The sequence below is a fragment of the Otolemur garnettii genome, unplaced genomic scaffold (genome assembly GCF_000181295.1).
Source record: "Otolemur garnettii isolate 467f Iridium unplaced genomic scaffold, OtoGar3 scaffold00140, whole genome shotgun sequence".
NCBI classification, from domain to species: domain Eukaryota; kingdom Metazoa; phylum Chordata; class Mammalia; order Primates; family Galagidae; genus Otolemur; species Otolemur garnettii.
The window spans coordinates 1,682,246-1,695,191 of record NW_003852535.1 but is presented as its reverse complement, the minus strand read 5'-3'; the positions used below and the strand labels follow the sequence as shown (position 1 = coordinate 1,695,191).

The 12,946-nt window shown below is 55.9% G+C and overlaps 2 protein-coding genes across 2 annotated transcripts in view; both read left to right on the top strand.

Moving 5' to 3' along the window:
* MEN1 (menin 1) overlaps positions 1-4,680 on the top strand; it is a 7,434-nt gene extending 2,754 nt beyond the window's left edge. Inside the window, 7 exon segments of the mRNA XM_012810735.2 lie at positions 196-407; positions 726-766; positions 847-934; positions 1,611-1,747; positions 2,198-2,333; positions 2,987-3,151; positions 3,368-4,680. Coding sequence (XP_012666189.1) covers positions 196-407; positions 726-766; positions 847-934; positions 1,611-1,747; positions 2,198-2,333; positions 2,987-3,151; positions 3,368-3,850 — 1,262 coding nt within the window. The 3' untranslated portion in view covers positions 3,851-4,680.
* A 271-nt stretch (positions 4,681-4,951) lies between these two features.
* The window catches only part of MAP4K2 (mitogen-activated protein kinase kinase kinase kinase 2), a 16,327-nt gene continuing 8,332 nt past the window's right edge, over positions 4,952-12,946 (top strand). Inside the window, exons 1-24 of the mRNA XM_003798623.3 lie at positions 4,952-5,151; positions 5,275-5,332; positions 5,570-5,660; positions 5,741-5,805; positions 6,112-6,167; positions 6,481-6,528; positions 6,614-6,656; positions 7,049-7,121; positions 7,202-7,333; positions 7,406-7,468; positions 7,851-7,932; positions 8,020-8,127; positions 8,960-9,038; positions 9,138-9,196; positions 9,635-9,678; positions 9,762-9,800; positions 9,894-9,927; positions 10,051-10,156; positions 10,235-10,323; positions 10,400-10,441; positions 10,526-10,610; positions 10,703-10,782; positions 10,869-10,929; positions 11,024-11,141. Of these exons, the coding sequence (XP_003798671.1) occupies positions 5,056-5,151; positions 5,275-5,332; positions 5,570-5,660; positions 5,741-5,805; positions 6,112-6,167; positions 6,481-6,528; positions 6,614-6,656; positions 7,049-7,121; positions 7,202-7,333; positions 7,406-7,468; positions 7,851-7,932; positions 8,020-8,127; positions 8,960-9,038; positions 9,138-9,196; positions 9,635-9,678; positions 9,762-9,800; positions 9,894-9,927; positions 10,051-10,156; positions 10,235-10,323; positions 10,400-10,441; positions 10,526-10,610; positions 10,703-10,782; positions 10,869-10,929; positions 11,024-11,141 (1,751 nt within the window). The 5' untranslated portion in view covers positions 4,952-5,055. The remainder of the gene's footprint in view (positions 5,152-5,274; positions 5,333-5,569; positions 5,661-5,740; positions 5,806-6,111; positions 6,168-6,480; positions 6,529-6,613; positions 6,657-7,048; positions 7,122-7,201; positions 7,334-7,405; positions 7,469-7,850; positions 7,933-8,019; positions 8,128-8,959; positions 9,039-9,137; positions 9,197-9,634; positions 9,679-9,761; positions 9,801-9,893; positions 9,928-10,050; positions 10,157-10,234; positions 10,324-10,399; positions 10,442-10,525; positions 10,611-10,702; positions 10,783-10,868; positions 10,930-11,023; positions 11,142-12,946) is intronic.

Sequence of the window (12,946 nt, the reverse complement as noted above, 5' to 3'; positions counted from 1 at the left end):
CCCGGCTATTTTTTGGTTGCAGCCGTCATTGTTGTTTGGCGGGTCCGGGCTGGGGATTCGAACCTGCCACCTTAGGTGTACGTGGCTGGCGCATTAGCCGGTTGAGCTATAGGTGCCGAGCCAAAGGGCTTTATTTTCTTGAGCCTTACTTTCCTCTCCCCATCACCACCTTCATACATCCAGAAGGGAAGACAGAAAAGCCCCTTTCCTAGCTGTCATTCCCCGAAGCAGGCACAGGGTAGGCCATCATGAGACATTTGGTCTTGTCCCCTCATAAGAGCTGGCTGTACCTGAAAGGATCATACATGCGCTGTGACCGCAAGATGGAAGTGGCATTTATGGTGTGTGCCATCAACCCTTCCATTGATCTGCACACTGACTCCCTGGAGCTGTTGCAGCTGCAGCAGGTAAGGGCTGTGCCTGTGGGGTAGGAGTGGGCCAGGCCAGGCTGCTGACTAGACTTGCTATGGGACCTGGGACAGGGGCACATTCCTTTCCTGAGCTTCATATTTCCCTTTGTTAATATGGTTTAGTAATTCCTGACCTGGTCTTTCCCAGAGCTATTGGGAGAGTGGAACTGAGATGTGAAAGGGCTAGTTCCTGAATTTTGACCCTTCAAACTTAGTGGGAGATTCCTATTGGTTCTGGTCCCCACCTCTGCTTTATAGACTGTGGACCCTTCCTTTCCTCAGCCTCAGCTCATAACTCTCTCTTTTGGCTCATAGAAACTACTCTGGTTGCTCTATGACCTGGGACATCTGGAAAGGTCAGTAGAGGAAAGTGGCCAGGCTGGGTTTGAGGGGCCAGACGGCGGGGTGGCACCCTGAACTTACGATCTTTTCCCAGGTACCCCATGGCTCTAGGCAACCTGGCAGATCTGGAGGAGCTGGAACCCACCCCTGGTCGGCCGGACCCTCTCACCCTCTACCACAAGGTGGGGGCATCACAGGAGGGTGCAAAAGGGAGACCTCAACAAGGGCTGGGGTCCCCTTTCTCTGGGGACTGGGAGGGGGCAGATGCAGAGAGAAGAATGATGTATGTTGGGAGATGTTACCTATCCAGCCCCGGGTCATATCCCTTGTACTGTGTGCATAATCAGTGTAGTCAGGGCTACCCAAAAGGTGTCCTGGGTTCCCCAGCCTGCAAGTGGCAGGGCCTAGCTTGTCCTTCAGCTCCTCATTTTCAGTGAGCACTCCTCCTCACTGATGCTGCTCCTCACTCTCTTTCCTGGAGTATAACAGAAGGTCACATGTGGTGGGAGTACTCAGGAGAGAGTGTTGACTAGGTGGTGGTGGGGCTAAAAAGGCTACTGTACTAGACTTGAAAGTCTGGTGTTTGAGTGGAGGAGTGGGTAGGAAAGCCTGGGTAAGGACAGAGCTCCGAGCTGCCCCTCCCCTCCTTAGGCTTGTCTGGTATGGACATGGGCCCCACCCTTACAGTCAGCCCCAGCAAGCAGTTCTACAGACCCAGGGAAGGGACAGAAGTGTGAGTGGGATTGGAGATGGGGAAGACTCTTTGGTCTCTTTTTTTGCCCTGATGAGTGTTACCTGATGGGGCATTTGTGCCAGCTGGGGGCTGCCTCCCTGAGGCTCCTCTGCCTTACCCCCTAGGGCATTGCCTCAGCCAAGACCTACTATCGAGATGAACATATCTACCCCTACATGTACCTGGCTGGCTACCACTGTCGCAACCGCAATGTGCGCGAAGCCCTGCAGGCCTGGGCTGACACAGCTACTGTCATCCAAGAGTGAGGATCCCCCCACCAGGACTTCCAGCCTCTCATTTCTTCCCCTTCCACCCAATTTCCAACCACTCTTGTTCAGCAGTGAGGTCTGGATCTTAAGCCCCATCCCCTCTCCACCCATTCCCTAGGCAGCCAAGACCACCATCACTCAGGAGGTGGGGACTCCTGATTAAGGCCTTTCCCGTGGGCGCGAGTAAAAAAAAAAAAAGCCTTTCCCTCCCTCCCATCTCCTTCCAATTTTAACTACTGTCATCCAGCAGTGGGACCTCCACTCTTAGACCCATGCCCCCTCCTCATTGTTGCTCTGGGCAACTATCATTTTGGAATGAAACCTCCAACCATTACCCTAGTCCCTGGGATGACCCAAGAAAAGAAACCTGGGTTCCATCCCTCGCCAGATCCCTGAGGGGTACTCCCATGGCAAGACCCTACATTGCCCCTCTGCTCTCATAGCTACAACTACTGCCGAGAAGATGAGGAGATCTACAAGGAGTTCTTCGAAGTGGCCAATGATGTCATCCCCAACTTACTGAAGGAGGCAGCCAGCTTGCTGGAGGCAGGCGAGGAGCGGCCAGGGGACCAGAACCAGGTGAAGGGCTGGTGCTCCATTCTGTGTCCAGCCTGCCACCTGGCAGGGCTTCCCAGCCACAGCAATGGGGTTGTATGAGGAAGCTGGCCCCAAGCAGAGAGTCATAGTCCCTTCTGCTGTAGTTGAAGTCTTGGGCCTGGGTTTGAGGGGCAGGGGGTAATTTAGTGGTTTCTACCATGTCCCTTTAAGTAAACGGGGTGGAAGCCCATCTCTTTCATGGCTAAGGTTCCTCACTCAGTTTAAGTGGTGGGATGGAGGAGGATGGTTCCCTCCCTCAGGCCTGGCTAAGGACAGGCTTTATAAAAGAAGGAGGAGCCTAGGGCAAGAGTGAGACTCTGTCTCTACAAAAAAACAGAAAAATCAGCTGGGTGCTGGGGCTCATGCCTGTAGTCCCAGCTACTGAGGCTGGAGGAGCCCTTGAGTTCAGGTGTTAAGGTTGCAGTGAGCTCTGATACCCACTGCCCTCTAGCCCGGGTGACAGAGTGAGACCCTGTCTCAAGAGAAAAAAAAAAAAAAGTTCTGATAATGCTCCTGACCTGTGTTCACCTTTTCTCAAGCCAGGGCTCTTTGCCTAGGCTGGGGCCTGGCCTGTGCCCTCAGCCTAGGGATGAGTAAGGGACTCTGACCTGTGCCCTCCCTTCCCCCTTGCCCAGGGCTCCCAGAGCCAGGGTTCTGCTCTCCAGGACCCTGAGTGCTTCGCCCACCTGCTGCGATTCTACGATGGCATCTGCAAATGGGAGGAGGGCAGCCCCACGCCTGTGCTACACGTGGGCTGGGCCACTTTCCTCGTGCAGTCCCTAGGCCGTTTTGAGGGACAGGTGAGGGGCAGCTGCACAGGAGGGCTGGGCACCCCAGGTGGTGACAGCAGCTACAGGAAAGACAGGCCTTAGTGGCCCAGAGACAGCATTTGTCTATCCCCTTGGGTACAGATGAGACGGAAACCCCCTAGAGAGGATGGGATAGCCACAGCAGGGTACTGGATTGCAGCCACTGGCCTGCAGCCTTTCCCTCAGCTTGCTTTCTCCATGGCCCAGGTGCGGCAGAAGGTTCGTATAGTGAGCCGCGAAGCAGAGGCGGCAGAGGCCGAGGAGCCCTGGGGTGAGGAAGCCCGGGAAGGCCGGCGGCGAGGCCCGCGACGGGAGTCCAAGCCAGAGGAGCCTCCGCCACCCAAGAAGCCAGCCCTGGACAAGGGCCCTGGTGCAGGCCAGAGTGCGGTGTCGGCACCCCAGCGGAAACCCTCAGGGACTGTCTCGGGTGCTGCCCGAGGCCCTGAAGTCGGCAGCACAACTCAAGTGCCAGCACCCGCAGCTTCGCCGCCGCCGGAGGGTCCAGTGCTTACTTTCCAGAGTGAGAAGATGAAGGGCATGAAGGAGCTGCTGGTAGCCACCAAGATCAACTCGAGCGCCATCAAGCTGCAACTCACGGCGCAATCACAGGTGCAGATGAAAAAGCAGAAAGTGTCCACGCCCAGCGACTACACCCTTTCTTTCCTCAAGCGGCAGCGCAAAGGCCTCTGAGCTACTGGAGCCCACCCAGCCTCAGGGTCTGCCCTCAGTCAGGATCGAGGCTCCACCCCAGTCCTCTCACTCCTAGCCCAGGCTCCGCTCCCAGCACTAGGGGCCGGTCTCCTGCCCAGGTCCAGGCCCCATTCCTACTGAGAACCCAGGCTTCTGGTCCCCGGAATACAGACGGCACACCCTAGCTACTGCTTCCCCACCCGCCCCCAGCCTTCCAACCTACGATTGGCTCCAGCTCAGAACCGAGGGCCCTTTCCCAGAATCCCAGCCATCCAATTGAAGGTTCACCCTAGGCCCCTGATCACCAATTTTTAGAGGTCCGGGCCCTGAAAACTCCCGACTCCTCTTAATGGAGTGCCCGGGGTTGCTCCTGCCTGGTAAAGGCTGAGGTTTCACCTTTAACCCAAGGGGCACAGTTCTCCCCTCCAGCCTTGGAACCTAGAGCCCCACTCCCCTAGGAGTACACTTCCGCACTTAAGAATTCCATCCTTAGAAATCTGAGCCCCCTATTCTAAAGAACCTAAGTCTCACTCCACAATTATGAAATCCTGGCTTCCTCTCCATTCTATCTCTAGCGTCAATAACACGAAAGTCCGCCCCTAGCCTGTGAGAATCCTGAGACCTGCTCTCTTCCTGGCCAGACTTGCCTGGGATCAGAGCAGGACCTGTCTTACGAGCCTCTAGGAACTTCCCCGAGGTTCAATTTATCTCGGGGACCCCAGAGGAATCTGCAGGGGATTGGGAGTGGGTGAAGGGAGCCTGATTTCTTCCAGTTTTGTACATAGATTTATTTTTCAGTTCTGAGGAAGATGAATACATTTTGTAAAAAAGCGAAAGCAAAACATATGTCCGTGTGTTCATCTGGGAAATTGAGGATGGGGCGGGAAGTGGGACATCCCCTCTTTCTTCTGCCTCCTGGTTTACCCGACTTGGCACTCCCAACCTCTAGAACACGAGGAAGCGGTGCAAGGCGTCAGGACCCAGGCTCCGCCCCGGACTCGGGATTTCCCCGCGTTGCCTTGGGCCTGTCCCGCGGGCGCCTCCTCCTGGCCGGGTGGCGGGACAAATGTGGCCCCGCCCCAGTGCCCCAGCCCCGCCCCCGCGGCCTCAGAGCCACCCGCGCCCGCCCCGCCCCGCCCCGCGCCGTCCCCCGCCGGCTCCGCATCTCGCGCCCGCCCGCCAGCCGGCCCGCCCGGCGCCGGGCCATGGCGCTGCTGCGGGACGTGTCACTGCAGGATCCGCGGGACCGCTTCGAGCTGCTGCAGCGCGTGGGGGCCGGGACCTATGGCGACGTCTACAAGGTGCGCCGGGTGGAAGGACCGGCGGGAGAGGCAGGAGGAGGCTGCCTGCTTCGCGTCCTGCCGCGGGTACCAGCCCCCAGCCCCGCCCCCTCTTCATCCCACTTCACCCCTCCGCCCCTGCAGGCCCGCGACACGGTCACGTCTGAACTGGCCGCGGTGAAGATAGTCAAGCTAGACCCAGGTGAGGACCGGGGCCGGGGCTGGGGCCTCTGCGCCAGAGAGAGGGCGGAGCGCCGGCGGACGCGGCGTGGGGGGCTGAGGGCTGACTTATGCCAGAGAGGCATGCCCCAGGAGATCCTGTCGCCTGGCACCTGTCTGGCCTGGAGGGAGGCACTCTGTGCCCATTTTGCAGATGAGGGCACTGAGTCAGGGCGACCCCTGTGCATCGCCCACCCCCATGATATCTCATGCTCCTTAGGGGACGACATCAGCTCCCTCCAGCAGGAAATCACCATCCTGCGGGAGTGCCGCCACCCCAACGTGGTGGCCTACATTGGCAGCTACCTCAGGTGAGGCTGCTTTATCCTCCCTTCCCAGGCAGCCCCCACCTGACCTGCTGCATACCCACCCCAACTCTGTGTCCTCCCAGGAATGACCGCCTGTGGATCTGCATGGAGTTCTGCGGAGGAGGGTCCCTGCAGGAGATTTACCACGGTGAGGGCCAGGACTCCAGGCCCCAGAGGGTCATGGCCTTCCCCTCATCAGTCCCCACCCTGATGCAGGGGTAGGAGAGGAGAGTCTGGGTCCTGGACTTGGGTTCTTCTGCACTCTTGACTGGCTGTGTGACCTTGAGAGAAATACTGTCCATCTCTGGGCTCAGTATCCCAGACTATGCTAGGAGAGAATTCAGCCAACACCCTTTTCACTTAGCAGTGTCCATTGCTTCCCCCACGCAGGGTAGCCTGGGAGGGGCAGCATATCCTCTGGCCCCTCTTCGAGTCCTCACCTTTTCCTTTTCAGCCACTGGCCCCCTGGAGGAACGGCAGATTGCCTATGTCTGTCGAGAAGCACTGAAGGTAGCTGGGCTCATAAGGCACTCACCACCTCCCCGGTCCCTAGGAGCTGTGGTCCAAGAGCCCAGTTCAACAGTGGGGATGGGGGGGTAGAGTGGCTCAGGCAGGGCTGGCCCGAGGGGGCTGTGGGTCCTGCGGGGAAGGGGCCCCAGCCCTGTTGCCGGAAGCAGCCCATTTCCCTCTTGGCTCAGTTACTTCCTGTTTGGGGAGAGGGGAGGAGGAAGCAGCTTGGGTGGGGGGCCCCAGTCCTGAGAGGGGGCTCAGGAGGCAGTTGATAGTGCTGGGTAACTTTTCAGGGATTCCTCTTTGTCCCTAGGGGCTACACCACTTGCATTCTCAGGGGAAAATCCACAGAGACATCAAGGTAGGGGTCTGGCCAAGGGCATCATGGGAGGGAGGAGGAGGCTCTCGGGGCACCAGATGGGATTCTCTCTCCTCCATTCCCACAGGGAGCCAACCTTCTCCTCACTCTTCAGGGAGATGTCAAGCTGGGTCAGTACCCTGGGGACACAGTCAGGGTGGGAGTTCTGGGAGTCTAAGAGAGAACCTGGACTCCAGTGCTGGGTGTCCTTGGCCAAGTCACTTTGTCACTTGAATCTCAGTTTCTCCATTCAGAAAATGGAACGGTGCTCCCTTCCTGCTAGAGGTTGGATGAGGTTGGGTCTGTCTAGAGTCTGACATAGGACCAGGCTCTTGGTCGGGGTAGTGGGTGGTTGACCCTTCGTTGGAGAGGGAGATAGCCTTGTCTTGGGCCTGTGGCAGCTGTGGCTGAACCTGGGCCATCTGCCATCTGAGCGCTACCAGGTGCATCCTGAGCCTAAGCCTTGGAAGTGGGATCGCAAGTGACAGCCAGAGGGCTGGTGAGAGACTATTTCTCCCTGCAGCTGACTTTGGGGTATCAGGCGAATTGACAGCATCTGTGGCCAAGAGGAGGTCTTTTATTGGGACACCTTACTGGTGAGGCTGTGGTTTGGGCAGAGGGGGCAAAGGGCCTTAGATGGGGCACCTGGCCATCCTGTCTGTCACCCTATCTCTAGGATGGCTCCAGAGGTGGCTGCTGTGGAGCGCAAAGGTGGTTACAATGAGCTGTGTGACGTCTGGGCCCTGGGCATCACTGCCATTGAGTTGGGAGAGCTGCAGCCCCCTCTATTCCACCTGCACCCCATGAGGTTAGCTTAGCACTTATCCCTCACCTGACCCTGTGCTTCAGACTTTGGCCTCTGACCTTGCACCCTCCATAGGGCCCTGATGCTCATGTCAAAGAGCAGCTTCCAGCCACCCAAGCTGAGAGACAAGACTCACTGGTGAGGACCCACATCCCCCTACTGAGCCACCCCCCTTTCCAGCCAGGCCCCATGGGGGAAGAAGAGTCTTCCGCTGACTCCCAGGGTGTAGCCTCATGAGCCCCCTCTGGGGCTCTATAGACCATTTAAGTCAGGGGTCTGGTGGCCCTCTGGGCTGCAGATCCAGTGTGGATAAGAAGGAAGGGCAGAAGGTTGATGACAGAGGAGCTGCTGTGTTGCAACACTGCATTACTCCGGCTGGCTGTCCTTGGCCTCTGAGGGCTGCTTCCTGTGTGGGCCCAGCAACCTCTTCTGGAGGTGGGATGGGGCAGATGGTGGGATGCTGTGCACAAGGACTAATCTGAGTCTGGGAATTGGGGGGGGGGGCTCTTGTGCCCACTAGGACCCAGAATTTCCACCATTTCCTCAAGCTGGCCCTGACCAAAAATCCCAAGAAGAGACCAACAGCAGAGAAGCTTCTGCAGGTGGGAGGTGGGGGAGGGGGCTCAGTGTTCAAAGACAGGGGCCCAGTGGACAAGGACTAACCTGATCACTCTCCCCCCATCCTCCAGCACCCATTCACAACCCAGCAGCTCCCTCGGGCCCTCCTCACACAGCTGCTGGACAAGGCCAATGACCCCCACCTAGGAGCCCTCTCACCTGAAGACTGTGAGCTGGAGGTAAGTGGAGCCTGGGAAATGGGTCTTGGCTGGGCCTAGTTGGAATGACCCAAAAGTGATGTTAGTCAATGTCCCTTTAACCTGTACAATACCTACACAGGGGGCTTCCATCATAAGGAATCTTTCCTGAGCTGGATTTTGCCTCCCTGTAACACTTAAGAACCCTGATGGGTTCCTGCATTTGGGCCCATGCTGACCATGACCATGACCCAGCTATCTTCTGGCTTTTTTTTTTTTTGCAGTTTTTGGCCAGGGCCAGGTTTGAACCCACCACCTATGGTATATGGGGCCGGTGCCCTGCTCCTTTGAGCCACAGGCACTGCCCCTATCTTCTTGCTTTTTCTTTTTTTTTTTTTTTTTTTGAGACAGAGCCTCAAGCTGTCCCCCTGGGTAGAGTGCCGTGGCGTTACAGCTCACAGCAACCTCCAACTCCCGGGCTCCAGCGAGTCTCCTGCCTCCGCCTCCCAAGTAGCTGGGACCACAGGCGCCCGCCACAACGCCTGGCTATTTTTTGGTTGCAGCCATCATTGTTGTTTGGCGGGTCCGGGCTGGGGATTCGAACCCGCCACCTTAGGTGTACGTGGCTGGCGCCTTAGCCAGTTGAGCTATAGGCGCCGAGCCATCTTCTTGCTTTTTCTGTGTGATCTCTCAGAAGTTATTTTACCTCACTATGCCTATTTTATTACCTGAAAAAATATGGTGCCATTTTATCTTACAATAATCTCACAGGGTTGTCATGAAATCAACACATTGCTATGTTCGAAGCACCTAGCATGATATTCAGCATGAGGTGAGTGTCAGGTGGTTGCCCACTGTTTTTATTTTTTCTTAGACTTATGACATGTTTCCAGACACCATTCACTCCCGGGGTCATCATGGCCCAGCTGAGAGGACCCCCTCAGAGATCCAGTGTGAGTCTGTGGTCAGGGCTGTGTGTGTGGATTTGGTGTGAGAGTGGGGGTTGATCCTGACATTCCAGCCCCCTAACCCTTATACTCTGGGCTTCCCAGTTCACCAGGTGAAATTTGGTGCCCCGCGCCGGAAGGAAACAGACCCACTAAATGAACCAGTAAGGGTGCAGGCTTTGTGGGCAAGGTGGTGTACAGGGTGGGCACTCTGGTGGGGCTGTGGGTACCTCAGATCAAGGGAGCTTTGAAGCAGGGGCTGCCTGGGCCATGGGTGCTCTCCAAGCAGGCCTATCCCACCTAGGGACCCAGAAAGCTAGGGGTTGCTTCCTGGGCTAAGTTCCTCTTGCTCCCACAATCTGTCTTTCTCTTTCCTTGCCTTGCTTGCTGTCTGCCATTTTCTTCCTCACTGTTATCTGTTTGCTGTTTTTTTTTTTTTTTTTACAATCTCTTGGTTTCTCTGCCTCTCACTGTCTCTCCCAAATCTCTTGCCTGTCACCAGCTAACTGGTGTGTGTCCTTACTCTTCCCTGAATCTTGACCACCCTTTCACATAGCCCCCCTTTCTTTCTGCCTCTCTCTGTCTGCTGTGGATTCCCCCAGTGGGAGGAAGAGTGGACGCTGCTGGGGAAGGAGGAGCTGAGTGGGTAAGTGAGGGGGAGGGAAGATGCAGGGAGGGGTTGGGGGCAACAGAAAAGCTGACCTCTCACCCTTTTGTGCCTCTGCCCAGGAGTCTGCTGCAGTCAGTGCAGGAGGCCCTGGAGGAAAGGTAAGTGGCTGGGACCAGGGGAGGGCAAGAGGTCTCCAGCCTGGGTGCCAGTCACATCTCACACCTTGGGTCCCTCTGGTCTGTCCTTTATAGGAGCCTAACCATCCGGCCAGCCTCAGAACTCCAGGTACAGCATGGAGAGGAGCTGGAGCTGGGCTTGGGGAGCCCCCTACAGAGGGTGTGTTTGGGGTGGAACAGGTAACACAGATACCTGCTAACAGCCAGGCTGCTCCCCCAACCCTCCTGCCAGGAGCTAGACTCCCCAGATGATGCCATGGGAACCATCAAGCGAGCCCCATTCTTGGGGCAGCCCCCCTCTGAGCCTCCAGCTGAGGACCCTCTATCCAGTCCCTCAGGTGAGTTCCAGGCTTGAAAGGTCAGGTAGGCCCAGTGTAGGGGCTGGGTAGGGAATCACAGCAGCTCTGTGCCTGCAGGAACACTGCCCCCACCTCCACCAAGCCCTGACAGCCCACCACTGTTGCCCACTGCCTGGGCCACCATGAAGCAGCAGGAGGATCCTGAGGTGAGGGTTGCCTTGAAGGGGTGGGAGATTGGTGGCAGGGGTCTCACCCAGCCCTGACCCCTTCCTTCTCTTCCAGAGGTCATCCTGCCATGGGCTGCCCCCAACCCCCAAGGTGCATGTAAGTGTTTGCCCACGACTCCACTGCCCCCACCCCTCCCCCATCCCACCCCATGTGCCCTTCTAGCTCCTCACTTCTCCACAGATGGGTGCCTGCTTCTCCAAGGTCTTCAATGGCTGCCCCTTACGGATCCATGCTGCTGTCACCTGGGTTCACCCTGTTACTCGGGGTAGGCTGGGTCAGGGAGGGAGCAGGACCCTGGAATCACTCAGCTTGGGCCAGGGCACATGACTGATTACTGACCCATGCCCAAACTTGCAGACCAGTTCCTGGTAGTAGGGGCTGATGAAGGCATCTATACCCTGAACCTGCATGAACTGCATGAGGATACACTGGAGAAGGTGAGGCCCACTGACTGTGGTGGGTAGAGGGCCTCTAGGGGCCCAGGTGCTGACTGCTAGTCCACCTGTGCCCCTGTTGCCTCCAGCTGATTTCACACCGCTGCTCCTGGCTCTACTGCGTGAACAATGTGCTGCTGTCACTCTCAGGTACAATGTGGGACTGTCAGGGAGGCGGGCCCACAGCACCCACAGCTTCTCAGCACCAGCACCATGGAGCCCTTGCTCTCTCCCCCACTGGCAGGGAAATCCACACACATCTGGGCCCATGATCTCCCAGGCCTGTTTGAGCAGCGGAGACTACAGCAACAGGTTCCTCTCTCCATCCCCACCAACCGCCTCACCCAGCGCATCATTCCCAGGTCAGGGACCCTGGTGTGTGGGAGAGTGGGTGGCAGAAGGGCAGAGCAGGGCTGGAATATGACCCTGCTCCATACTGGGACTGCTGTGATTTTAGACAAGTTGCTAGCCCGCTTTCCGCCCATTTTATTTCTTTCTTTCTTTTTTTAAATTATTTTATTTAATTAATTTATTTATTTTGCAGTTTTTGGCCGGGGCTGGGTTTGAACCCTCCACCTCCGGCATATGGGGCCACTGCCCTACTCCTTTGAGCCACAGGCGCCTCCCTCAGCCCATTTTCTCCTTTGTCAGTTCAGTTGACAGCCCCCTGTTCCCCAAGTTCGTAGGGAGGCCAGAGGAGATGGTGGATGTGAAAGTACTTTGCAAACCCTGGGAACCTGGTTGTTAGGATACAGGGCTTAATTTGATAGTTTAGCAAACAAATACATACCAAGCATGTATACTGTGCTGATCCTAAGGATATAGTGAGTCAAATGAGTCCTTGTTTTCAAGAAACAAGGGAGATATGGGCCCATTAACAGCCAGCCAGCCTAGCCAAAAGCAAGACCCCATCTCTACTAAAAATAGAAAAATCAGGGCGGTGCCTGTGGCTCAAAGGAGTAGGGTGCCGGCTCCATATGCTGGAGGTGGTAGGTTCAAACCCAGGCCTGGCCAAAAACTGCAAAAATAAATTAATTAATTAATTAAATAAAAATAGAAAAATTAGCTGGGCATGTAGCATATACCTATAGTCCTAGCCCTCAGGAGGCTGAAGTGGGAGGGTCACTTGAGCGCAGGAGTTCAAGGTGGCAGTGAGCTAATGATGAAGTCACTTCACTCTAACCTGGTAACAATGTGAGACCATGACTCAAAAATATAAAAAGAAACTAGCCGTTAGCCAGGCATCGTGGTGGGCGCCTGTAGTCCCAGCTACTGGGAGGCTGAGGCAAGAGAATCTCCTAAGCCCAGGAGTTGGAGGTTGCTGTGAGCTGTGTGATGCTGCAGCACTCTACTGAGGGTGAGAAAGTGAGACTCTGTCTCTACAAAAAAAAAAAAAAGAAAGAAAGAAACTAGCTGGACATTGTGGCAGGTGCCTTTTGTCCCAGCTACTGGGGAGGCTGAGGATTGCTTGAGCCCAAGAGTTTATGGTTGCTTTGAGCTATGATGCCATAGCACTCTACCCAAGGTAACTGAGTGAGACTTTGTCTCAAAAAAAAGAAGGGTGGTGCCTGTGGCCCAGTGGGTAGGGCACTGGCCCCATATACCGAGGGTGGTGAGTTCAAACTTGGCCCTGGCCAAACTGCAACAACAACAACAAAAAAAAAATAGCTGGGCATTGTAGCGGGTGCCTATAGTCCCAGCTACTCAGGAGGCTGAGGCAAGACAATCACCTAGGTCCAGGAGTTGGAGGTTGCTGTGAGCCGTGTAATGCCACAGCACTCTACTGAGGGCAATGAAGTGAGACTCTGTCTCTACAAAAAAAGAAAAAGAAAAGAAAGAAAGAAAGGGAGAGAGAAAAGAAAAGAAAAAAGGCTGGGTGCCAGTGGCTCACGCCTATAATCCTAGCATTCTGGGAGGCCAAAACAGGAGGATCACTTGAGCTCAGGAGTTTGAAACCAGCCTGAGCAAGATCGAAACTCTGTCTCTACTAAAAACAGAATAATTAACTGGGCACGGTGGTGGGCACCTGCAGTCCCAGCTACTTGAGAAGGTGAGGCAGGAGGATTGCTTGAGCCCAGGGATGTGAGGTTGTAGTGAGCTATGGTGATGCCATAGCACTTTAGCTGGGGCACTAGAGTGAGACTCTGTCTCTAAAAAAAAAAAAAAA